Source organism: Pinus tabuliformis, chromosome Q (assembly GCF_031772625.1).
Source record: "Pinus tabuliformis cultivar Carrire ecotype Pingquan chromosome Q, CPIR1, whole genome shotgun sequence".
Taxonomy (NCBI): domain Eukaryota; kingdom Viridiplantae; phylum Streptophyta; class Pinopsida; order Pinales; family Pinaceae; genus Pinus; species Pinus tabuliformis.
In genome coordinates, this window is record NC_142296.1 from 1,321,556,465 (window position 1) to 1,321,582,981 (window position 26,517).

A 26,517-nucleotide genomic window follows, 5' to 3' on the forward strand; every position below is an offset into this window, starting at 1 on the left:
TGCAAGTTATGCAATGGAGATCATCTGACTCACCTATACCCTAAGATGCAAGACGCTCAGTGCTTATTAGTACAACAAGGGTCCTCTAGCTCCCAAGCTGTTCTGACTAATCCTTTTCTCCAAGGGCAGCAATTACTTGCTTGCATGAATTCTAATGCTGGTACCTCCGCCAGGGGCAACCAGGAGGGGGAAAATTCGTCAAATGTTTATATGATGAGCTCTCATATTGATGTCAATACGCGAGCACACAATTATGGTGAATCGGAAACATCTAAGGCTAAATTTATTCCCGAAGCCACAAAACCACTTCATATTGAGCGGCCCTCTGTTGAGTCTATACCTCGAATACTGAAAGGCTCCGCAAAGTGCTTGACTATTAACCCTAATGCTAGGGCAGCCCATAACTACTCGATTGTAGAAGATATGGCTCAAAGTCCTTGTGCTATGTCAACATTGGAGGTACTCCAGTCGTGCCCTACTTAGAGAAGTGCTTTGCTTTCGGCAATCGACACAGTAGACCCAAAGAATTCTTTAGTGCTCACTTTTGATATGTTGAATGTCAAAAAGAGACTTCCTCACCATATGGCTTTCCAGATAAAGTCCACATACCAAAAGACCAATATTTTTCGGATTGTTATAGATGAGGGAGCTTCCACATGCGTGATGTCTATGTCATGTTGGAAGGCTATTGGATCACCTTCAGTTGTTCCTTCACCGACTCTTTTGATAGCATTTGATGGACATTCTCATAAGCTGCACGGGATTATCCCAGCCTTTCCTATCTATGTTGGGGGAAAGGTAGTGAATATTGAGGTAGAAATCGTCGATGTGAACTGGATTATAACCTCCTCTTAGGTAGGAATTGGATTTACGAGATGGATGCCATAGTTTCATCATTATTCCGCATCCTTTGTTTTCCTCATGAGGGGAGGATTGTTAGAGTTGATCAATTAGATTATTCTCCAGGTGACTCTCACGCAACTTTGGATTCTACCGTTCCATTGGTGGACAATCCCCGTCAACCTATTGAGAATTTAGGAGTTGGGATGTACTCTTCGTTAATGGGTATATTCGACCTCCCTGCTCCTACAACTAGAATTAATGTGATTTCATCCTCTAGGGGACCTTCTCGGAAAGAGTTCTTTCGAACTCATTATTTTTCGGACCCTTGGCCCTTACCTTCATCTACCACCACATTAGATGGAGGGCAGGTAGGTGGAATGGCATTTCCCATGTCTGCAACAGAACTCGCTTATCAATCTATCGTTAACTCTACAGACAACCAGCCCACTCCTTTTTCACTAGAGGAGTTAGATGGCAATGTGGCTCTGGCTTAGACCCTCGATTCTACTTCAGCTTTGGATTGCTTGGATACAGTCTTACCATCTGAAGAAGAAATTTTGGAAGCAATGATGGTTGTGGATCGACCATGGGATGATTTATATCATCATTCATATTTTCTCCCTCCATTGCGTGAAGTTGAATCTAGTTTGTCCAATTTGTCTACTAGTGATGTGTATACATTTTCAAACCATTTGGCTCCAACACAATTTTCTACCGAAAGTAACATGTCAGTTATCTCACAAACTGTACCTGTGAACATCTCTAGGAATCCTAACATAATTGAAAATGTCTTCATCAGTGCTGGTTGTTCCCCTGAAGAAATTCAAATCTACATTGATTTCTTCAAAGAATTTCAAGATGTGTTCACTTGGTCTTATGAGGAAATGACTAGAATTGATCCATCTATAGTCCACCATGAGATCAAGACATATGAAAACACCAAACCTATTCGTCAAAAAATTCGACCAGTCAATCCTCAGAGAGCGACAGCTATTAAAGGTGAAGTTGAAAAGCTTCTTAAGGTGGGTTTCATATACCCCATTCCTCTAACTGAGTGGGTTTCCAAACCAGTCCCAGTAGATAAGAAGCAAGGAATGATCCAAGTATGTATCAACTTTAGAGATTTAAATAAAGCTTGTCTAAAGGACAATTACCCCATGCCTTTTATTGATCAAATTTTTGATGAATGTGCGAGTAATGAAATTTTTCGTTCATGGACGGATTCTCTGGTTACAATTAAATTACTATCCATCCAAAGGATCAGCACAAGACAACCTTTATTTGTCCTTGGGGCACGTTTTCATACAAGAAGATGCCTTTTGGCCTTAAAAATGCTGGAGCTACTTTTTAGCGGGCCATGTCTTATGATTACCACGACATCAATCACGTTATCAAAGCATCCTTGGATGACTTAGCTGCTCGTTCTTGCAAGAGAATTGATCATCCCAGGCACCTTTAGTTAGTCTTTGAGAGATGTCGTTTTTATAAAATCTAGTTGAATCCAAATAAGTGTGTTTTTGCGGTCACATCCGGTCAGCTGTTAGGATTCATTGTATCGATTGATGGGATTCGATTCAGTCCTTTCAAGGTTGAGGCAATAATTCAGTTGCCTCCCCCGTCTTCCATTCGTTAACTTCAAAGTCTCCAAGGAAAGGAAAATTTCTTGAGGGGATTTATAGAAAATTACGCCGAGATTACCAAAGGATTTATCCGTTTTCTTAAGAAAGGAGTTCCATTTTTATGGGATGATTTCACGCAACAATCTTTTGATGCTTTGAAAGAAGTATTAACCTCTGCTCCATTATTGTGTCCACCAGATTATGGCATAGATTTCCTTTTGTATCTCGCTGTAGCAGAATCAACCATCAGTATGGTTCTGGTTCAGGAGGATGATGCTCTCAATGAGCATGTAATCTACTACTTGAATTGAGGCTTAGTAGGACCTGAGCTACGCTATTCTCCCTTCAAGAAATTGGCCTCGATGGCTGTCCATGTTGTTCAGCAAATTCGTCATTACATTCTGCTTCGCAAAACATTCGTCTTAGCGGCTGTCAATCCTTTTCATTTTGTCCTCAGTAGGCGAGTGATTAGGGGCAAGTATAATCGATGGATTGTTATTTTGCAAGAGTTTGATCTCGAATTCTTGTCAGCTAAATCTAAGAAGTCATTAGCTTTTTTGGAATTGATTTCGAAGTTGCCTTGTGAGGAAGCTATTATTTATGAGGAAAATTTTCCCAACGAATATTTATTCCTCATTTCTTCACAAGATCCTTGGTACAGAGATATCATTATATATCTCCAGACTTTGAAGTTTCCACCTGCTTTCTCCAAAGATGAGCATCGAAAGTTACGTCACCTTGCCAAAAACTATGTTATTATTGGTGATACATTATATCACAGAGGGGTTGACTCAATCCTTAGGCTTTGATTAGCTTTTGGAAGAAGCCGAGTTAGTACTTAATGATTGCCACAATGGAGCTTATGGTGGTCATCTATCATGGCTTGCAACAACCCAGAAAATTTTGCAAGCAGGCTACTTTTGGCCTTCAATTTTCAAAGACTGTATTGAAGTGATCAAACATTGCCATCCTTGTCAAGTTTATACTTGAAAAATGTGCACGCATCCAACTCCACTTTTTCTTGTTATCACTGTCGGTCCATTTACGAAGTGGGGCATTGATTTTACTACTTGTAATCTGCCTTCGGCAGGGAATCACAAGTACATCATTGTGGCCGTAGACTACTTTACGAAGTGGGCTGAGGCCATGCATACTTTCAAAAATGATAATGAGATAGTAGCCTTGTTTCTCTTCAACCAAGTTATTTCACAATTTGGTATCCCAAGAGATATTGTCACTGACCATGGCAGTCACTTCCAAAATCAATTGATGACCGAATTGGCTCTCAAGTTCGGCTTCTGGCAGGAGCATTCATCTCCATATTATCCTCAGGCCAATGGGCAGGTTGAAGCCGTGAATAAGTCCCTTAAGACCATCCTACAAAGGACAATTGATAAAACTCAATCCAATTGGCACATCATGTTGTATCCGGCACTTTGGGCATACCGAACCTCAATTAAGACTGCCACTAGTTTTACTCCTTTTCAACTAGTTTACGGGTTAGAATCTATCTTCGCTATCGAATGTGAAATTTCATCCCTTAAGCTAGCTATATAACTTCTTTCGGATACATCTAGTCTCAAAGAATGCCTCATTCATTTGGAACATCTTAGTGAACAACGTTGAGATGTAGCCATAATAAACGAAGCCCATAAGAAGAGGATTAAGACTCAATATGATAAAGATGTTCGTCCTTGGATTTTTTCTGAAGGCAACCTTGTCTTAGTCTATGACCAAGACAAATATGCCCTGGGGCCAGGAAAGTTCAAATCTATGTGGTATGGTCTGTTTATAGTCAAGCGTGTTTTGAAAAAATGAGCTTATGAATTAATTAACTTTGAAGGGAACAAGCTGGTGGAGCCCAGAAATGGGCTCTACGTTAAGAAGTATTTTGCTTAGGCTGCGGCTGAGCAATTGCTTGTTTGTATATATTGTACCTTTGTACATATCTGTCTGGATTTTTTGTGATATCGATATTTTTTGATCTACTTTGGTAGGTATTGATGGATGATTCGATATATTTCAGATTTGCCGATCGTGCAAGTAGGCACACTTGGAATCTTGCTTCCGCGGCTTGGGTGATTTATTATCCATATGGCCAGTTGATGGTGTCGAAGGGAGTATTTATTGGCCCTAGTTCGAACAACATTTCCGAATATACTGACGTTCTTAATTTACTATCCAAAGCAATATCTTATGGGATTGATTCGTTGGTAGTTTATCTAGACTCACAACTAGTGGTGTCACAGTTAAATAACACTTATCGGGTTCGCAATCCTTATTTATATCACCAATTTTTGAGAGTGAGAGTGTTGCAACGATCATTTATTTATATCACATATGTTCACATTCCACAATCTGATAATTCATTAGTAGACTCTATTGCTAATCAAGCATTAGATTGGCACATTAATCATTCATCACATTAAATAACATCAAAAAAATCAAATCTGTATATATATCGTAAAATCGCATGTATATAGATGGAGCATTCAAAAATAATATACAAAATTGAAACAGGATGCCCTCAAAATTTGGGCTTATGCCCATAATCATGTCCAGTCATACATAGATCTATCTATTGAGCTAGCTCAGGATGAGCGATTAAAAAGTTAACCACAGTGTTGGCTACATGTTGAAGTATCCAAACCCAGTCCCATGGTACCCCTACCACATGGCGCTGCATCTCCTCAGGTAGATCCTCTACAGCTATCATAGGTACCTGGTGAGTTAGTCTCACCAAGTTTCTCTAAACAACATAAAGGACTCTCTCTATCTCGGCTACCGTCTCTTCGGCCCCTCTTCCGCGACGCCTGTGCCTCGGAAATCCATTAGGTCTCACTGGACCCACATCTGGAACATGGTCATTATATTTTGTCAGTATTTTGTCTCATCAAAAATATTTTTTAAGTTCATTTCATATTAAAAAATCCATAAAAAATTAAAAAAACTCACAAAAACTTAAAAATTGTTACCTATGTCTCCCCATGCCGCATTTGGTGGTAACACTAAGTCTGGATCTCCTTGGAAATCCATGCCAACATATGGGTAGTCATTGACCGCGATGATCTATTGATCCCACCAAGTGAAAAACTCATCATCAAAGGTCGTTTTGGGCACGTCACCACCCCCAAGGCGCTTCATCAGGTCCACCCATCTACCCATTCATGGATCTCTAGGGCTGTTGATGGACATTGATACTTTGGGACGTAGCCCAAGTACCTTCTCAAAGAAGAATGAACACAAGATGGTTCCATATCCAAAATTCTTCGTTTGACCCTTTTGTATAGAGGTCAATTGACTCTTCATGTTAGTCAGAAGAGGCGTGCACTAGTCAAATACTATGGTAAGACATTCCACTGCTAGGCTCATAGATACTTGTGACACATGATGCAGGGAAGCTGACCCATTTACCCGTGCAATGGTAAATAGCAAAATCCTCAAGGATAGACTTTCCACATGTTTGATTAGAATTTAACTCCCAATCTTCTCTGGATGTCCAGGACAATATATATGGACATAATCTTCCACCGAAAGACTACCTCTTGTCCTGCCTGTCGAGTGCACAACCTCCCCTCTTCGAGAGAGACTGGTAATGAAATAGATATCTTCGACCTCAATCCGTAAAGGCATCTAGTCGATCATGAAAGCGTCGTCCTTTGCGCTCCAGTAATGAATCAAAAGCTCTAGCAAGCGCATATTGGCTTTCATATTTGGCATTTTTAAGAATTTGAGTATGCCACAGCCTCTCAGAGCATTCAATGCATTTTGATCATTCATTACCTCATTATCTATGGTGGTATGCTCTCTTTCCCTCCAAGTGATAGTCATCCTGCAAAAAAATTAAGTTTCAACTATTAATTTATATGTTAAAACTTTAAAGTGCGTACACGTGGGGGTTCCCTTTACACACAGTCGCGTGTAGGGCCATCGTATACGTAGGTTACTCACATCCAACCCGCGTGTATGCAAAGTTGAATTTTTGGGCATAGTTTTCCACAGTCAAAACTTCGAAAAATCTTTTAAAAACTATCATAAAACATTACAAGTAGGATTTGAGGATTACCTGGAGACTTTGGGGTGATTCGAACGGTCCAATTGTTCAGAGGAAAGCTTGCTTAGTTTTTCTCCACATATTTTTGCTCCAAAAAAGAATGAAAAAACTGTGAGTCCAAAAGTTATTATATAACTTTGAAATTGCAAAATATTTTTTCAAAAATTGATTTTTGTCTCATGGATTTTTTGACCTGTGGGCTTGGATTGTCGAGAGTGGGTTGTTTTTACAGGAAATTTTGGAGACTTCTTCGAGATGTTGTTTCGGTCCCATAACCGCTGACCCATCATGGCAAGTATCATTCTCACTAGAATTTAGGTTGGGAAAACCATTTTCCGCTACATCTTGCATACTAGCCTCCATTCAGCGATATATTAGTCATAGGGTCGACCCCATCGTATCTTGGTCAGCAAACCATTTTCACTCACTGATTTTTTTTTAAAAATCATGATGCTATGGTAGAGCCATCCTTTACATGGGTATCTTAGTTAGATCCTCGCTGACATTGTTTGCCCATGCTACTATACTGGGGAGTCCTCTTTAGTCCTACCATGACTGATGCGTTGAAGACACATTCTCCTTTCTTCTGTGCTAATTTCTAGCCTTATACCCTAGAGGCTCCTTTGTGTTAAGTTGTACTATTACATTGCATTTTAACTATTTACCCCTTTTGGCCTTGAGCCGGCTTCACTTGGACTCGTGTTTAAGCCACTTATTTGACCATGTCTTCTGCAAAGTCAACCATGCAATCACTTAGCTTCTACAACTTGACGCATCCTTTTACCCATGGAAAGAGAATCCCTTTGAGTGTCCTTGACCAGTTTCGCCTCCCTGCATTGAGCATAGGAGTGTTCCCCTCCCAGGAACTATACCATTTGTTTCTCTGACACTCGTTCTTTCCACTGTACTATAGAATTCTTTTATTCTTTTTCCAGCTTAAAGAAAAAGACAAAACAATTATATATTCCAAAAAGAGTGGGAACAGAACGACATTTCCATATTTTGTTGGCAGCTAGAGTCAGTCATGTCACCCTTGAACAAAGCACTCAAAAGAAAGTCTCTCCTCCATTCGAGTGGGATTTTATTTGACTTAGGAGCGCCTTAACCTTGTAATTGAGTCAGTACTCCTCCAATTGGCTACCTCTTCCAATCATATGGAGATTTTGCTTCTGCCTCTTGCATGAAAAACTTATACAAAGTTATCATATGCTACCATATAGTCATCATTGAGTCGTGCTTTTGTTTAAGGGAAGTAAACCTAAGTCGGCCTCCCTGCGGTGTCCCTTGACCTATTTTCCAGTCGGCCATCCCTGGTTGTCAGTGTCATGTTTGTCATCACATTAGTTATATTGGTCCTTTGCTCATGCTAGTTTGAGAAGGTCTCCATTGACTTCTTGCTAGTGGGTCTTGTCCTTATCGACTACGACAAATTGCTCTGAGGGCAAATCTAGAGCCGCACCCTGGCCCTATTTTCATTATTGATAGGTCACCTTGTGCTCAGCATCGATCAATATCATGGGTCTTTGACTGAGTGGTTTCCCTTGTGTTTGACATCAGCTTTCATTATCACACATTTGGATTCGTGCAGTGCCTTGGTTTCCATTTGACCCTATTGGTGGATTCCTCGTCTCTGTGTCAGCTTTCATTATTGGTTGGTTTAGAGGCTTTCTATCGTGTGCTAGCTACATCTTGTGTACGCCGGAAACGTGCTTCGATTGAGTTACTACATCTTTATCGTCTAATTCCTTCAATATTATTGGCCTACGGGTTACACTCGCGCTAGATTGATGAAGGATGCCTTAATGCCTTCCTTCTAGCGGATCTTTTCCTATCGACTACAACTCATTTGCTATGGGAAAAAGATCTAGAGTCCATTTGGCATTACCTTGGGGTTTGCAGTCATCATTGGCAGATTCCTTTACTATCGACAGTGGGAAACCATCATTGTCTCCTGATTGACAGATTCTTTCAAGTGTTCAACTTTAGCTCATTCATTTGCACTTGTTAGATTGTACTGGGTACCTTGACTCTCATTATCATTATCAGTGAGTAGTCTCGCGTTTGTTAACGGTATACATCAATGACCGGTAATCAAACGGTTTCTCAGGTGGTCAACCTCAAATCATTCATTCCCATTGTGTAGAAGTGTACCGCGGCGGTCGGTGAAGAAGTCGGGTTGCATCATCATGTTTTGGTTCACTTGTCAGTTGCTTCTGTTGCTGCTAGTTGACACCATCCACCTTATGTGTTGCAGTTCTTCACAGCGACATCTTATATGTCGGCATCCGAGTTGCGATGTAGTATCATTTTACTCCATCATGTTCATTTGGTACTATTGGGATCAGTTTTTGACATCAGTGATCAGCTTCATCTTTCAGCATCATTAATCGTCTTCTTATATGTGATATTCAAATATGTACTTTTTCGATCACGATCAAATGATCCATTATGTACTTTTAGTTCCTTATACTAATATACATATTGGATCTGCTTGTACTTGATATGTGGACATGCTTTACTTTCTTTGAGCATGGGTATGCCTGCTTCAGACAGCGGTTTCTTTCTGATCTCTTTTGATGGCTTAGTAGGCTGAATTTTGGTGAAGTGCTTCTCAGTCTTGGCATGATTCTTTCCATACACTTAACACATTTCAGCCATGATGTACCCCTTCTAACCTCATATATTAGGGGGCATATGTTATAGCACCATTTACCACTCTTTTTATATATGATTCTTTGTTTATGGCCTAGGGCAACCTCTCCTTCCAGACATGGTCCAAATATATACAAAACAGTGTTTTATTCCATGTACGCTACTTTGCCCTGAGCTAAAAGAGTGTACACGTGGGTTAGTCAATACCCAACCCACGTATATGTATTAAAACACTTAAAAATTTAAATTTCCTTAATTTTGGGTGGACTTCACGAGTTTTACATGTTGATTACCTCCTATTGCCTATGGCCCAACTGTTTCTCAACTAAAAAACTAATTGGGAGAGGTATAAATAGCCTCTATAGAAAGGCATTAGGGAGAGGAGAAGAGATAGAGTTATTATACTGAGATTATCCCTGACTGAGTCTGATGAATCCCTGTGCCTCATGCACTTCCCCAAGCTTCAAGAAACCCTTGTTTCCTTGATTATAGATATCCTTCCTTTTGCTTGAGATATCATGGTGTTGGTGATGGAAGAAGATTGTTGAAGGTTGGGATAGGACGAATCCAGAGGACAGTTCCACTTGGAGCCAGAGAAAGACTCAGGTGAATTCTCTCCATGTTATTTATAGCTTACTGCAATAAAATAAATGTTGTCTTGTTTCTGAAATTAACTATGTCTATGCATCAAATTATGTTTTAATTCATATATGAATGTCATTTTGATGTATGATCAATCATTTTTTTATATGATATAAAGTCAATTTCATGAATATGCTTTACTTCTATACTGCTATGTATGTTCGAATTGAATGATTTTCAGGTTTGAAGAACATTGGGAGTTGCAGAGGGTCTGAACCCTGCGGGACCTACTCAAACGAAGGAAATCCAGGTATGGTCACTCTTACATAGTTTGATAATATAAGCATCTTGCCTGAGTTGTTTGAGTATTTCTTGTTGTAGTTTGCTTTTGCTCTGTTGGGGTTCTAACCCAAAGCCTTAGGGTGCTTTCACCCGAAACACCCGCCAAGAAACTAGCCTTTAAGAGGCTTTTAGACTTAGAAAAGGTTGATGTGGTTTTCTTACAAGAAATTCTTGGGAGTAGCTCACATATCTACTCACTTCTGGAAGCCCTCAGACCTGGTTGGACCTTCCATGCATTAGATGTATAAGGCAAATTAGGTGGCATAGTTATAGGTGTCGATGGAAGGACCATGAAGTTGTTAAATGTCCAGGGAAGGGGTGGAGTATTAATGGAAGATATATTCTCAGAATATTTAGGGATGGAACTTCGTATTATGAATATATATGGCCCTTGTCACAGGCCAGTGAACAATATCATTTTGGGAGGTGATCTAAATTTCTCTATTGGACACGCAGTCATGGGGAAATCATGCCCAGATCGATTCCCTCTCAGACTACTTTGTTCAATTACTGGAGGAAAACAACTTGATAGATATTCATGTGTCGCGTTTACAACCAACTTGGAGAAATCAAAGAATGGGGGATGCAATGCTTGCTAGACGACTTGATAGATTTCTCATCAAGGAGGCCCTTATGGAAAAATTTGTGAAGGTTAGGAAATGGGTTGCCTCGGGAGGGATTTCAGATCACTCACCTATATACCTTGAGATAGTTGGTGTATCCCCTAAACCAAAAGCCCCTTTTAAATTCAATTCGACATGGCTTCAAGATGAGGACTATCAGCGCATTGTCAAAGATACATGGCAGGAGAATTCTCTGTCCGAAGGACAGTCTGTGGCTGCATATTTTGCTGGGAAGCTTAACCTTCTCAAAAAGAAGATGATTAACTGGGCAAAGGAAAAGAAAAAGAAGGACGAAGAAGCTCTCAAACTCATAGAAGAATCTCTTGCTAGATTAGAAGATTCAGTTGGAGGATGTTATGTCTCCACGGGAGTAAAAGATAAAGTCATCAAACTCAAAGTTGATTGCCTAAGAATCTTAAAAGATAGGGAAGAAAGTTGGAGACTCAAGAGCAAAGCGATTTGGCTCCATGTTGGAGATGAAAATACAAAAAAAAAAAATCAGCAATTTGCCAAAGGGCAGAAAGCTAGCAATGTTATTTGGTCATTGGAAGATGGTAAGGGTTCATTAGTACAATCCTTCAACGGTCTTTCCAATCTAGGTATATCACATTTTGAGCAATTATTCAAAGCTCCACATGAGGCATCACTTGTTAAAATCATTAAAATTGTTGGTCTATTCCCCAGATTTGTGGATGAGGAGGCAACAGAAGCACTCAATGCACCTGTGTGTATGGAGGAACTAGAAGTTTTCCTCAAATAGTTCAAGAAAGACAAGAACCTAGGCCCGAATGGATGGCCTGTGGAATTCTACCTGGCATTCCTTGAACTGCTTGGCATAATATCTTTGGGGTTATCGAGGAATGTCAAAAGAATGGTAGGATGATAATGCTTTCAATGCCACCTTCATTGCCTTGATTAATTTGATAACCCTAGGTCTTTTAATGACTTTTGGCCCATTTCTCTCTATAACTACATCTATAAGATTATTGCTAAAATCATTGAGAACCACATTAAACCTATCTTATCCCAGCACATTTCACAAGAGCAATTTACATTTTTAAATAACTGCCATATCTATGAAGCCGTTGGGATTGCACATGAATGTCTTCATTCACTAAAAATCAATACGCTGAAGGGCATGATCTTTAAAATTGACCTCTCTAAGGCTTTTGACAGAATCAGTTGGTTGTATCTCAAGATGTTACTGACCCATCTGGGGTTTCCCCATGGCTTCATCTTATGGATCATGTGTTGTCTCTCATCTATATCTTACCGTATCCTTATTAATGGATCAGCCTCAAACTTCCTTCATGCTGAGTGTGGTTTAAGGCAGGGCTTCCCACTATCACCCCTTCTCATTCTCCTGATCATGGAAGGTCTGAATAGATTAATCACCGAGGAGAAGCTTCATGGGAGATTAAAAGGAATCAAAATTGAAGATAATGTTATTTTATCTCATTTTCTTTTTCTGTGCAATGTACTTATTTTTGAATGGGTAGGGCACTGACTCCACTTCTTTTAATGTCATTCTCGATATCTCTGGCAAGGCTATAGGAATGGTGAGAAATCAAGAGAAGTCTTCCCTGACAGCATTAGGATGTTCCCAATATGAAATTGACTATGTTATTTAGAGATTTCCATACAAAATTTTGGCATTTGATGAAGGCCTCAAATATCTTGGTTTTCGACTCAAGCCCAATACATATAAAATTGCAGATTGGACATGGTTGGTGGCTAAGATTGAAAGAAGAATTAACATATGGCATCATCGTTGGCTTTCTCGTGTGGGGTGACTTGTTCCATTTTGAAATCTACTCCTGTGTACTGGACGTCGCTAGCATGGATCCCTAAAGGTATATTATCCAGAATTCAACAATTATGCTGCAAATTCCTCTGGCACGGAAGTAGGGAAGGTAGAAATTTCACATGGGTAAGGTGGGAACATATTGCTCTGCCCAAGAAATGGGGTGGATGGGGGATGAAGAATCTCAAATGTTTCTCAAGAGCCCTGGCAGCAAAATTGGGATAGCAGATCCTTACCTCTTCCAGTCTATGGACTGAGGTGGTTATTAGGAAATATATCAGTCCATAGAACATATTAGATTGGATCAGGCAGCCCAATTGGAATAGAAAGGCTATCTCAACCATCTGGCGATCTATATTGAACTCTATTACATATATTCAATCAGGCCTTGCCTAGAAAGTGGGGTCGGGAGTCAAGGTTCACATCGTCTTGGATGCTTGGTCAGGGAGTGGGAATGCACACATTCTCTCACATGATCTCATCTGATTCCTGGAGTCATCTGATATTAGGACTCTAAATCAAGTTGTGGATCCTGACAACTCGACTATCTTTGCACAGGTTTGGAAATCTGCACAGGACCTTTGGATTCCGGCTCCATGGCATCAAGAGTGGTCTGACTTCACCAATGCATTATCTGAAGCTCACATAAGGATACAGGATTGGGATGATGAACTCGCTTGGGTCATTTCCAAATCGGGCACCTACTCTCCTAAAGACGGTTATCCTTACATTTTTGCTAATCATAAGCCCTAGAACAATGTTTAGTGGTGGCGCTTGCTCTAGAAATTAAAAGCCCTGTCAAAGGAAAAGCTTCTCATGTGGTGTTTACTTTGTAACAAAGCCCCTACAGGAGACAATTTGCAGTGGCATTCCTTTCAGGGCCCCATATGGTGCATCCTCTATAAGAATAATGTAGAATCCATTGATCATCTATTTCTTCAATTTCCCTCCAAAATTGATCTATGGCATCAGATATATCAATTGTTGGATATCAATTTGAGGTGGTCAGGAGAATCGATCCAGGCCTCTTTGGAACCCTAGTGGAATTACGCACACCCAACTAAAATCCGCAATCTCCCTCTATTGGTTTGCTGGTGTATTTGGATAGGAAGGAACAAATATATTTTTCAAGATTCAACTCCTAATTGGACCTTATCTGTCCCTCACATCACTGCTCTCTACAATTTGTTGTCGAATGACGATCCTCAGCATCAACATAGGACTATTGTGGCCAAGACCATAGATAAATCTATTCCATGGGCTTACTTCGATGGTTCGACACAATTGAATGGTTGTGGTGGTGGCATTATCTTATATTTAAATGATGATCATTATTATAAAATGAAGATTGGATTAGGGAGAGGCACAAACAATTTTTCCAAACTTAACAACCTTCGACATCTTCTGATTTATGCCCTTGAGAAATATATCCATCACCTCCAGATCTTTGATGATTCAAAGATTGTTATAAATTGGTTCAATATGCGAGTTGAATGCCACGTGCACACACTCAGGAATTTATTGGATGAAGTTTTGTCATTAAAATATTGTTTTGATTATATCTTTGTTTGACATATTTACAGGGAAAGGAATCAACTTTCCAACAACCTTTCCAAGGAGGTAGCACAACAACCTCGTGGTTATTGGATGATACAGGAACACAATGGGCATGACTTTTATCAATATTTTCACAGGCCATTTATAGAGCAACATCCATAGGGGGCAGCAATGCCCTAACTTTTGCAGATTGTCTTTGGACCTTTACAATGATCTTATGTTTCTTTTTTGTATTGATCATAGATATTATACATTTTTTGTTATCTATACTGTAAGCATATCAGCTACAATTTTGTACAGTCCTCAAAATTTTTCAGTATGTGGCAGGGCCACTAGTTTTTGGCATATGCTCTCATAGCAACATTTACAATATGTAATTTTCAATATTTCAGATAATGAAATTTATGATTTTTCCTTGAGAAAAAACTAATTCAATTTCATACATTTTATTTTTTACACCATGTCCAATGTCCAATAGAAATACCTTGAGTCATACCTCTAAGTTAACAAATCTTTATTTTTCCATGTTTGAATTACCAATAACACATCATAAGAGACCACACAAAATTGAACAATTAATCATTCTTAACTTGATTTAGATGCATTGTTATTTTATGGGTTTACTCAATTAATTTACTATAAATGTAAAACATTTAAAGATATAAATCCATTGTAATATATTTTAATACAAATTCCTACTTTCTAAATAAATTATCAAAAAATAAAATAAAAATTTATATAAAAAATTATGAAATTTGAATAATTCAGTTATCCCTTTTATCATTAAAAAATAATAAAAAATATTTTAAATTAATTAACTTTTCAAAATAAAATTAAATCATTTAAAAAAATAACTATTCCAAAAAACAAAAGTTGAAATAATACTAAAACTTAAATATCAAAAGGAAAAATACATATTGCAACACCCTACCACCAAATTATATAAACATTGATGTATCCCTATTAAAAAAACATTAACAAATAGAATATATAATATCAAGATATAAGGTGCATCGTACATTAAACATTAAAAATATTACACACAAAAACAAAAAAATGTAGGTTTACAAAAATAATCATCCACTAAAAAAAGTCTCATATACCATAGCAATCATAATCATGGTAAAATATAAAATATTATTTTGAATGATAATATGAAAATATTTTGTTAAAAAGTACTAATTTAAAACTTTATATTTATTTAAAATATCACTAAATTATATTTAATTATGGTAATTTAATTAGTACCTAAAATTGTGGAAATAAAATTTTACTAACCAAACATTTTAGATTCAAATCCTGTACTATCTTGATATGACGTTTTATAAAACGTGTACGTATTAGTTTTAAAACCCTGTTATTATTTGAAGTGAATGTGGTATTGGACCAGAAAATGGAATTAGGAGTTCTGTCCAACACCTAACGCCAACAAAAGAAAGTAAATTGAGGCAATCATCGATTTATTTTACATAAAGCAGAGCCGATACACAATGCTCTACTAGCTATGCTTGAGATCCGACGTGAGGCTTCTTTACGATCATTACAGGACACTTTGCATGGTGTACACAATAGTCGCTGACGCTCCCCAGAAATGTTCTGCAATCAGAACGCCATACTCATAAGATCATGCTTCAAAAACACAACAGATTATAAACCATAAAGAACCCAAAAAAAAACAAAAACATTTACAAATGGGCTTTATTTTATATCCCAGTAACAGATTATTAAAAAGGCAGAAAAAGAAAAAAACTATTCACAAATAAGCTTCATACGTGAATGACTTACTTAATGCAGTTAAATCCCGAAATGATATTTAATATAATGCACTGCGTAAACCCCCTATACTTAAACTTTTCCTATCCCAATAAAATTGTAAATACTGGCATTTGAGATGTGGACTGTTTTGCATTTTATCATTAAAAGAATTTTAGTATTGGGGAAGGTGGTACATAATTTTCAGTCTATAGACTTATTAATGCTGTTGGGATGTATATGTTTACCCCTAAATAATGTACTTGTTTAAATGTAATGGTGAGCATATACAGCCCGACTGCATGAATGGGCCTATGGCCGGTTAAATATTGATTGTCATTTGGGAAAGTCTAACAAGGCCATTTGCATTTAAGAAATTTCACATATATTTAGTCAAATTATAGTGTTATTGTCAAAATGATTAATCAGCATAACTTGTTATTTATTAATTTTGAGTGACCTATAATGTTTGGAAGAGGAAAACTAAGTTATCTGGAATTCTTCATTGGTGGTCCATCAATACAGTTTTTCGCTCTTGCTAGATATCTCTAAATTTTAAGTAGTTTAATAGCTATTAATAATCCATAAAAAAAATAAGCTTTCACTACTACCAAAGATCACTGAATCTTAAAAACAATATAAAAACATACTAACATACTTCAAACCTATCGATGAAATCTATTTAAATAAATATAAGAAAATATTTTATATTTTATTATATGCAATCTAATCATTTTGATTTGAGACTTATGCGATGCGGGGAGTAATGTTGGTATGAGAGGTAATTAATTTATTAATTGATATTCATTTTCTTGGTTGCATTTTAGATTTATATTATTGTTATAAAGAATAATCTTGATAGTAGAGAGTTCCAAATTTACAGTATTTATTTTCTTTGATAACTCGAGATTCAAACTAACAAATAAAGTTTAAATCTAATCTCTCGAAGTATCTCTAGACGATGGCCTTAGTTATTGGTTGAAATATCTCTAGATGATGGAACAATAAATCCGAAAATTTCGGTACAATAAATCAGAAAATCTACCAATCTAATAATGTTGAGATTAACACAAATCCTATCTCCCCATCCTAATAATGTTAAAAACATTTATGGTCTAACATTAACATAGTTCGGCTCTCACCCCATGTATTAAGAAGGCCAAGCTTTGCAACAGACAGCAGCGAATAATAACTATTTACAGTAGTTGGAGAGTTACCTTTTGAAAGTACCATAGCCATGGCTTCCAATGACGAGAAAATCTGGCCCTACCTTCTTCACTACTTCGCACAGTGCATCTCTCGCATCTCCTTTTACAATCTTCTCCTCCACCGTAGCCTGCAAAATGCAATAAACAAAACACTTACTCTACATGACAGTCTCTGTAGTATTATCCTCAGATTTATCTTATATGTTTTCCTTAAAAATCATAACACTTTCAACTTTACCTGACAGTGACAGTCTCTGTAGTATTATTTTTAAATTTATCATTGCAGCTTTTGAGAATAGGTCAGAATTTGACCAACCAAAACAAAATATGCAATATATCTGGATACCCATGACATACCCTCTATGTTTTTCCCTTAAAAACCCACTACAGATACCCATGGCATACCCCTCTCTGTTTTTCCCTTAAAAACCTCACCATCGCTATAGTGACATAAAATGTACAGTAAACGCACCGGGCTCCCGCTGCAGATATCTCTCGCCTTCTGCATAACGGCCTCACTAACCCGGTCTTGATATTTCTCCAAAGCTATTAAAACGTCCGTTGTGAGTACGAACCCTGACATCACCACAGTCATAACCCATGAATATAATAATAACAACAGGAATATGACTACAGAACCAAAATAAAAGAGTCTTTCATGCCAATTTCCTGTAGCTTCCAGACATTACAGTGACCATTCAGCTACCGTAACTTTCATTAGTCTAAGGCATCCATGTATTTAAATGAGTTAACCAAGTGAAGGGTGATAAGGATATAATTTCTTTATTGTTTTCACTTAGATCAATATAGTTTCGTTGTATTTAGAAAACTTTAATAGAAATTAAAAATGAAGTCCGAAGATGGTTTAAATACCACACATAAAATGAAATTTTTCTCATTCAGAGATGAATTAAAACTATACAAATTTTGAAGTACGGAAACCATGAGTTTATACAAGATTTATGGAAACCAGGAGTGAAATTGATTACTGAAATTAGGGAGAATATTAATGTGATTTGAATCTAATCATATAGAGAATCGTTAAAATATTAACCTAATATTATTAGATTAATGTAACATAAAAATATTGTTATATTAATTAATATTATTAAATTAATGTAACATAAATATATTGTTATATTAATGGTTAATTATAGTTAATTTTTATAGATTATAGTTAGATTAATCAATTAATTATAGTCTCCATCAACTACAGCCACATGATCAGTCATCATCAACCATCAATAACATTTGGTAATCATTGTAAACTATGTTCGACTATTTTTGACCATAATCAAATGATTAACATTTTCTATCTTTTATATTCTAATAATCTTATATTAACTATATTTACTAATATAATGATACTAATTTTAATATATAATTACCTAATAATTTTATATCAATTATATTTACTAACATTGTGTTACTAGTTTTAATATGCCATTATCACTTACATCATAAAGACTTTGTTAATAAAAAATTTCATTTTAAAATAATTTAAATAATTAATTACGAAAATCAAAACACTGCTTTTTTTATAATAAAAACACATTACTCATGAAAAATGGACGAGAAAATAATAAAAGAAACATGAAAATTTAACCTAACAAAAAACATTACTGGTAAAAATGGAGCGCTTAATCGTTGGGTTGTTGACTCATACCCAAATCACGGGAAGACACATCCAAACTAACATGAATAAGAAATATGTACGAATTGGAACAGTGAAGATAAACAAGTTTGTAAGAAGAACAGTATTGAAACTGCTTATATAAAAGTTCTTATCTGCTTAAAGTAGTCCTTATCTATTTCAATGTGCAGGATTTTACAATGAATAATCAGGATTCTACAGCGAATAATCAACAACATGATTTGTTGGTGATGTAATTTTCTTTTCAACCGTATTGTGTAGCGTTTAGAAAATTCTATACAGTGTCAACAACAATTTTTAACTACTCAAACCACATATTTTGGGCGAAAGGATAAATATGGATATTTTAATGTTTTTTTTATCCTCTATTATTGGAAAATCCCCTCCTAATTTTTATCCTATATTATCGGAAAATCCCCTCCTGAAATTAGGCTAAAATCCTTAATCAGAGGCTAAAATCCTTAATCAGAGCGAAAAAACAGAGGTTTTATCCAATAGTCTATTTGTTAGACATTTTGGAGTTTTTATAGTTATATTTTCAGGTTTAAATTGATCAGAATCTGGTAAAGATTTTCTTAAATCACAAATTTGAGTTGTGAATTTTCCACAAATTTAAGTGTGCCACAGAAGTTTTTCATAGCGCTGAATCTATATATGGGCAGAGTCTACAGAAGCTGAAGAATTGCATGGACAGTCAAAGTGGCAGGAATCCGACCCAAAAAATTTCAAAAAATCTCACAGCAACAGGTTTTGAATCATGTTTTTGATGGTGGAAATTGATTCAGGGCCATCAAAAACCTCTGGGGCACCCAAAATCTTGAAGTTTGAAAACTGTAATCTAAATTTACAAAAGTCTCTGCCAGATTTTATCAAAATCTTGCCAAAATTTCCATGATTTTCAAAGCAAATTTGTGGATTAATTAAACTACCACTTATATATGCAATTAAAAACACATTTCAAATATCAAGAACAATAACAACAACAACAACAAAAAAAACCAATAATCAGAAAACCACGGTTTTTATTATTTTCTACCCCAAATTGCTCAAAGATCCCCAGTGTATTTAACCTACCAATTAGCATTAAATGCCTGGCAAACAATGAAGAAACATGTACGAATGGGAATAGTAACATGAAATCTGTGCGAATTGAAAATTTCAGCGGCCAAATTTACCACATACTAACTCCTAATCATAAATACCAAATTAAATGAATAAACAAGGTAGGGATTAACTCCCTAACCACTGAAGTACTAAATACCGAATTAAATGAATGAAAAGGTAGGGTTCATATTAGGGTTTTATGATCACGGCCCGATCATAATCCCCTGTCTGAAGACCTAGAGGATTAGAATTTATGATCCAGGCTAGTTTTCAGCCCGAAATTATGATCAGCGTTCTCTGATCAATCTAAGGTCCACTGTCATTTAAAAGAAAAAACGAAATACTCCGGGAAAATCATGGCTAGTAGCTCCCCGCGCCACAACCATAGAACAGAGTGAAATTGCAGGAGTGGGTAAAATAGCCCAACCAAAATCTAGTAAAACCTATAAACGCAGAACCAGAATTGCTCTGATCACAAGCATAATCATAAAAAAGGGAATGAGTTAGAAGAATTATTAAGATTTCTGTTTGCTTACCAGGACCTCCGAGCCCTTCATAAGCTTTCCGAGCATAGCACAAGATGAGTGTGTCGGTGGAATCGAGATGCAGAAAATCAACCGCCCATTTCAAGGCATACGTGCTCTCTTCGCTTTCGTCCACTGCAACCAATATCTTTCTTCCCGTAGCGCCTTCCATTCCGAAATCACATAGAATTTGATCCGCCACTTCTTCTTCTTGTTCTGATTCATTGCTTTAAATCAGCGATAAAAATACCAATTAAGGAACTGCTGTGGATGATGTAAATCCCGATAACAGACCACAGAAATCTGGAATAATCGGCAGAATTCCAGTGGCGGCTTTCCGCGGATTCTGCAGCTCTTTCGGTTGCAGGGCTCGTAATGGTTGTCCATTCTTTCCAACAACCCAGTGACGTGGAATTGGGGTGGAGGCGTGCTTCCGGTGGAAGAATCATTGAGTTGAAGCGGAGTTGGACTGACAGTTACGGGAAAAGGCTACGGCTACGACATTTCTAACGCGTTCATCAGTTAGTGGCTGTCAGTCGCTTATGTGGAAATTCAAACTTTTTTAAAGTATTCGATTATTTTTATTGTTTTCCAGAGTCATAAATATATAAAAATGTAGGGGAGAGATTCCTATTCTTGTGCAGGGACCAGTAGTTGATATAATACTGGTCCCACCAAACCACCAGTGATTAAGACTTTTGAAACCAATATTTAAACAGAAATAAATAACATTATGTTTAAATAAGTTTTAAATTATGTCCAAAAATCACCCATATATTCACTGGGCCCACAAGTGTCCATAAATAGTATTTAACTATTTAATATTGCAAAACATATTGACCCAAGTAGAAAACAGCTAGAGCCATAAAGACTTCCAAACTGGTCTATTCCAGAAGTACAAAACAGCAGTCACTTCAACCCCCACTCATCAGAACTGCAACTTTGCATCCCAAATAAATATGCCTACCTGCACATAACAAAAGGAATGTATGTCAGCCATAACTGCTGTGTTGTTCAACAACTAAACACCCTATGTTCAATAAATGACACCCAACCCAACAACAATTAAATCCAATTTGTTCAATAAATGACACCCAACCCAATAACAATTAAATCCACTTTGTTCAATAAATGACACCCAGACCCAATAACTGCAATAAATGACACCCAACTCACTCTATTTCTCATTAAAACAGATCAAAGCACATGGATCAACAAATAAACAATTCCCAACCATTAGATCACAGCAAATTAAATCCATACCACACATTCAAAATGAAGCCATTGCAATCCATGTGCATCCATGTCCACCAATTAAAATCAAGTCCCCAAAACTATAAAAGAAGTCCACCCACTGTTGAAGTTGCATCTTATGCTTTCAAACTATTCAGCAAACTTCAAGACAACATCACAGAACAGTAGCCAATATATTCAAGTCAGTTATATGAATTACAACTCATTCTTCTTACAGTTCTGTTTTTATCAAGACAACATCACAGAACAGTAGCCAATATATTCAAGTCAGTTATATGAATTACAACTCATTCTTCTTACAGTTCTGTTTTTATTGTTTTCATTTATCAGATTTCTTACATTACAGTTCTTTCCATTCATTTATCAGATTTCTTACATTACAGTTTTGTCCATAGGGTGGTGACAGTTAACCTATACAGTTACAGTTAACCTTTTTTATACAGAGTTTATGTATGTGTTCTAGCTTATAGAGTTAAGCTATCGAATACAGTCGTATCCATCTAATCAATGTCACAGGTTGCTTACCTTACAGGAATTGAAGGTTAGCTTACATGAATTATTCGATCATCAACTTCATAGGGATTACAACTTACATATCACAAATGTTACGTATGTCCAAATGTTACGTGTATGTCCAAATGTTACGTATGTCGTGCTAGTACTGTAGTCATAGCTTGTTTACCTAACAGGAATTGAACCTTCAACCTTAGCTTACAGGAATTGAACCTTGAACCTTAGCTTACAGGAATTGAGCGATAGCTTGTTTACCTAACAGGAATTGAACCTTGAACCTTAGCTTACAGGAATTGAGCGATTATTATGGCTTGGGTTCTATGGTTCCTCCATAAGAACACTGAACGCCTAGCTTCGCAGAGCAGCTCTCCCCCCAGCCCACAGCATAGTGTGGAATCTGGATCGTTTCATCGAGCACCATTTCTTTTAGATATAAAGGTGTTCTGACTCTATTGGATCAAGTCATAATCTACGCCTTTTACTAGTATACTACTATGGGGAGAGACTAAGCTCTATTTCAGAGATTGGACTCTCTTATTGTGATTAGCCCCTACTAGTAAGAAGTTGTTCCCGAGCCAGGTTCCCTGGGTCCACTCCTAGTCGGGCCTAAATGAATGAATGAAGAAGGGGGCGGGCAGCACTCTAAAGAAAGAAGCCTTTGCCCGTTGGACAGCTACCGAACTGGCTTGCTTGACTTACTTTACTGGTCGACAACTATATTATTATAAGACCTCCTGTCAGAAAGAAGGAAAGGTTATTGTAAAAGAAAGAATGCCAGCCGATGTCAAACTGTACTCCTAGTGTGAACCATCCGATTTTGGGCAATTCAGAAGTGACAAGATCCGAGTGAACATGGATGAGTTAAAACATAGAACATAATGACTCTGATAAACTTAGTAATTTTTCACATATTTTTCACATATTTTCAGAAGCATGAAGCTATTGAGAAAGCAAACATTTTGATATTGAGTCGAAAGACTGCAAATAAGTGAATTTATACTACTGATGAATGGACCATAGAACTGGGGAATGGTATCTTAGAATGGAAACCCGAGCAGATGACCATTTCTCTTTATTGGATTAGATGACTGTAAGATTTTAGATAATGAGAAAACACAATTATAAGTAACATATCAGATGACAGTCTTATTGGCCTTCATATCTTTTCACCTCTTTGAGCTCGAGACCTTAGGGTATGGAGAGCCCGAGCCATACGGAGTTGTAAAAGTTGGACCAAAGGAATGGGGATTTACATAATTCAGCACTGTAAATTAAGTCACAGATAATGGAGAGAAATCTTGGAGCAGAGATTGTTCTTCACAATATTCAAAATAAGTAAATAAATTATATGAAAAAATATAAAAAAATAAATGACTGCAATGAAACTCAATTAAACTGAAGTAAAACCATTTGTCTATGACACCTGGGAGACCATAGAATCATAATGTAACAAGCTCTGTATCCAAAATGTTTTGTCCTTACTGAAAAAATGAAAAATGTGGGTAACATAATTTTCAATTGGTAATAGAATTTGATCATGGGTAAACAAGTAGAAGGAATCAAAGACCAAGATTTTTTAATTCCAAAAATGTAGAGCAAATTAGGAATAGCATTAAATATCCTCAAATTGTTAGCAACTATAGAATAATATTTGTTCTGAAATATTTCATCTCTTATCAAATTGAAATTCAACACACAATCTCAGTGAAATATTCATGGCCAAAAAAGTTACAAATTCGATCCTTGTTAAATATCAAAAAATTGAGTCTTTCTTTGACAGCTGAAAACAAATGCTCTATCAGGACAAAATCAACAAATTGAGTCTTTCTTTGACAACGTTGAAAAAAAATGCTTTGTTAGGACAAATTGTTGCATGAATCTGTGACCTAAAGGCCTAAGCTCATTGTGTCCATGGGAAAATTTGCACTTCAACCCATTTGAATAGGTTCCCTTTTTCTCATAATGCATGGACAACTTGATTTTATAATTATTTACCTCGTCATAAATGTTGGAACTTATTGCAATGCCATAAATTGTTTCTAGTTTCTGACCAAAAATAGAAAATACTTGCTGACCCTTTTGAAGTTCTTCTTCAGAGTGAGCAAACTGACAATCAGTTCCCCACCCACACTTCTTTTTAGCCTAATAAAAATGGAAAATAACATATTTGTATGGAGGAAGTGTAACTATTTTAGTAGCACGTATCTCCTTCACATTTGATAATTTTCTGTAACAAGCTCTGTATCCAAAATGTTTTGATAATTTCCTGTAATAGAGGAAAAGTAATTTTTGCAGAAGTAATAAAGCATAATTTAACATATATTCTAATGTCTAAATGCATGCAATAATTTTATAGGTTGTTGCATCTATGGCAAAAGGAAGTTACTCTGCTCGTACAAGGAGAAGTGGCAGGAGAGTGACAAGGGGTGCGCAGCTGCGATGCACGTCGTCTGATGATGACAGGCCAGCTGATGTCGATGCCAGCAATGCACCAGGGAACATTGTTGAAGATGACCATGTGACAGCCGCTGATGTTAACACACCATCAGCCACAGAACCACCATCAACAACAGTCCAAGGGGCAAGCTCAACTAAAAAGATCAGTGCTATAAGAGGATGGACAAAAGAACAAATGTTAGTTGCAATTGACAACATAGAGTTTAATGGATACTCAGTTCGGGCATCTGCAAAAAAACATGGTATTCCTCCCTCGTCAATACATTATTGGATAAATGGACTGACTCATACAAAACGTAGAGGGCCTCTTACAGTTATGACTAAGGATGAGGAGGCCGAGGTGGTTGAGTGGTGTAAAGAGATGGCCCAACTGGGACATGGGCTAGAGTTGATACAACTCAAATCAACAGTTGCTCAAATCTGTCAAGGGAGGCCAAACCCATTCAAAGATGGGTTTCCTGGTAAATCATGGTGGTTTGGGTTTAAAACAAGGCATCCAGAACTTGTATTGCGTACTGCTGAGGGCCTTGACAGAGACAGAGCATTAAATTTGCGCCCTGCAGTTGTGCAAAAATTCTATGACACACTTTCTAGTGCTTATGATAAACATTCTTATGGAGCAGACCATATATGGAACTGTGATGAAACAGGTTTACAGGCAGGGAGGAATTGTGGCATGCGGGTAATTGCCAAGAGAGGGAGCCGAAATGTGCCAAAGATTTTGCCCAAGAGCAGGGAGTGGATAACTATTTTATGTTGTGTTAATGCAATTGGTACTTCAATCCCAGGATTTTATCTATTCAAAGGTAAAAATCAACTGAAAAACTATATACAGAACTGTGAACCAGGTGCATGCATGGCTGCACATCCCCATGCATGGATGACTAAAGAACTGTTTCTAAGTTGGCTTTTTCACTTTGCTGCATCGGTACCGGGTGGCGTCTCGCCTAATAACAGACACCTTTTGATATTAGATGGCCATGGGAGCCACATGGCTGTACAAACAATTGAGGAAGCAAACAATTTAGGCATCGACCTGTTGACATTGCCCGCTCATACCACTCATAGGCTGCAACCCCTTGATGTTAGTGTGTTTGGCCCTTTCAAGAACTATTTCAGGTCGGAGCGTGCTGCATGGATGGCAAAGAATCCAGGGGTTGAGGTGAAAATGTTTGAGCTAGCAGAGCTTGCAAGTAAAGCTTTTAAAAGGGCTTTGACACCATCAAATATCAAGGCTGGCTTTAGGAGGACAGGAATCTGGCCACTGAACTATGATGCTCTTATGCATGACACTGGTTGTAGCCAAGCGTTTCATGTGGATGGTCAGGAAGAAGGGAATGTCCAAACATGTGTTGAAGTGCAAGAAGTAGATGACCAAGATGATGTTGTTGCAGCTAGTAATATGATTTCCCTGTCTCAAGGACAGTTATATGCTGAAGATGATGAAACTGTATGTGAAACACAATATAACAATGAACAAATTCCTAGTAACATGGAGATTGTTCCACCAACTCAAGAACATCAAATTCCTGTCGCTGATATTGCTAATGATATTGTTGAACATGCAGTTGACAATGACCAATTGACATTGCCAAGCCAAGTAACCCCACCTTCATGGCTAGCAGAAGCAATGATCAATTTGAATGCACATAGTGTCTCAGCAACCAATGAAGAAAGCATGAACATGCCCTCACAACCAGCAGAATTGAACAGTGAAATTGTTCATTTTTTTGTGGACAATAGATCAATGGAAGAAGATGAAGGACATAATGAGGCATCAAATGAAGATAATGATATGGTTCAATTAGTTCCAACAGATACTGAAAGGGAAGTACCAAGCAATGACATGCAGGTGGAAGGGGTGGAGAAGACACTTGGACGGTTCCTAAAGCTACCAGTAGAGAGAGTATCAATGAGAAAAACGCAAGGTGCACCGGGTAGTCTTCGTCTGGGCCGAAGCTCACAGCTACTCACC

The 26,517-nt window shown here is 37.3% G+C and overlaps 2 protein-coding genes across 2 annotated transcripts; one reads left to right on the plus strand and one right to left on the minus strand.

The window, feature by feature from the left end:
* The first annotated feature begins 10,668 nt into the window (after window positions 1–10,668).
* On the plus strand, window positions 10,669–11,475 carry LOC149224696 (uncharacterized). Its single transcript, XM_089388254.1, has one exon. The coding sequence runs from the start codon at window positions 10,669–10,671 to the stop codon at window positions 11,473–11,475; it is 807 nt and encodes a 268-aa protein (XP_089244380.1).
* A 3,906-nt stretch (window positions 11,476–15,381) lies between these two features.
* On the minus strand, window positions 15,382–20,713 carry LOC149224697 (universal stress protein A-like protein). Its single transcript, XM_089386223.1, has 4 exons — window positions 20,331–20,713; window positions 17,509–17,612; window positions 17,046–17,164; window positions 15,382–15,672 (listed from the first exon to the last, which is right to left on the minus strand). The coding sequence occupies exons 1-4, from the start codon at window positions 20,488–20,490 to the stop codon at window positions 15,579–15,581; spliced, it is 477 nt and encodes a 158-aa protein (XP_089242349.1). The 5' UTR covers window positions 20,491–20,713; the 3' UTR covers window positions 15,382–15,578.
* Window positions 20,714–26,517: the final 5,804 nt, after the last annotated feature.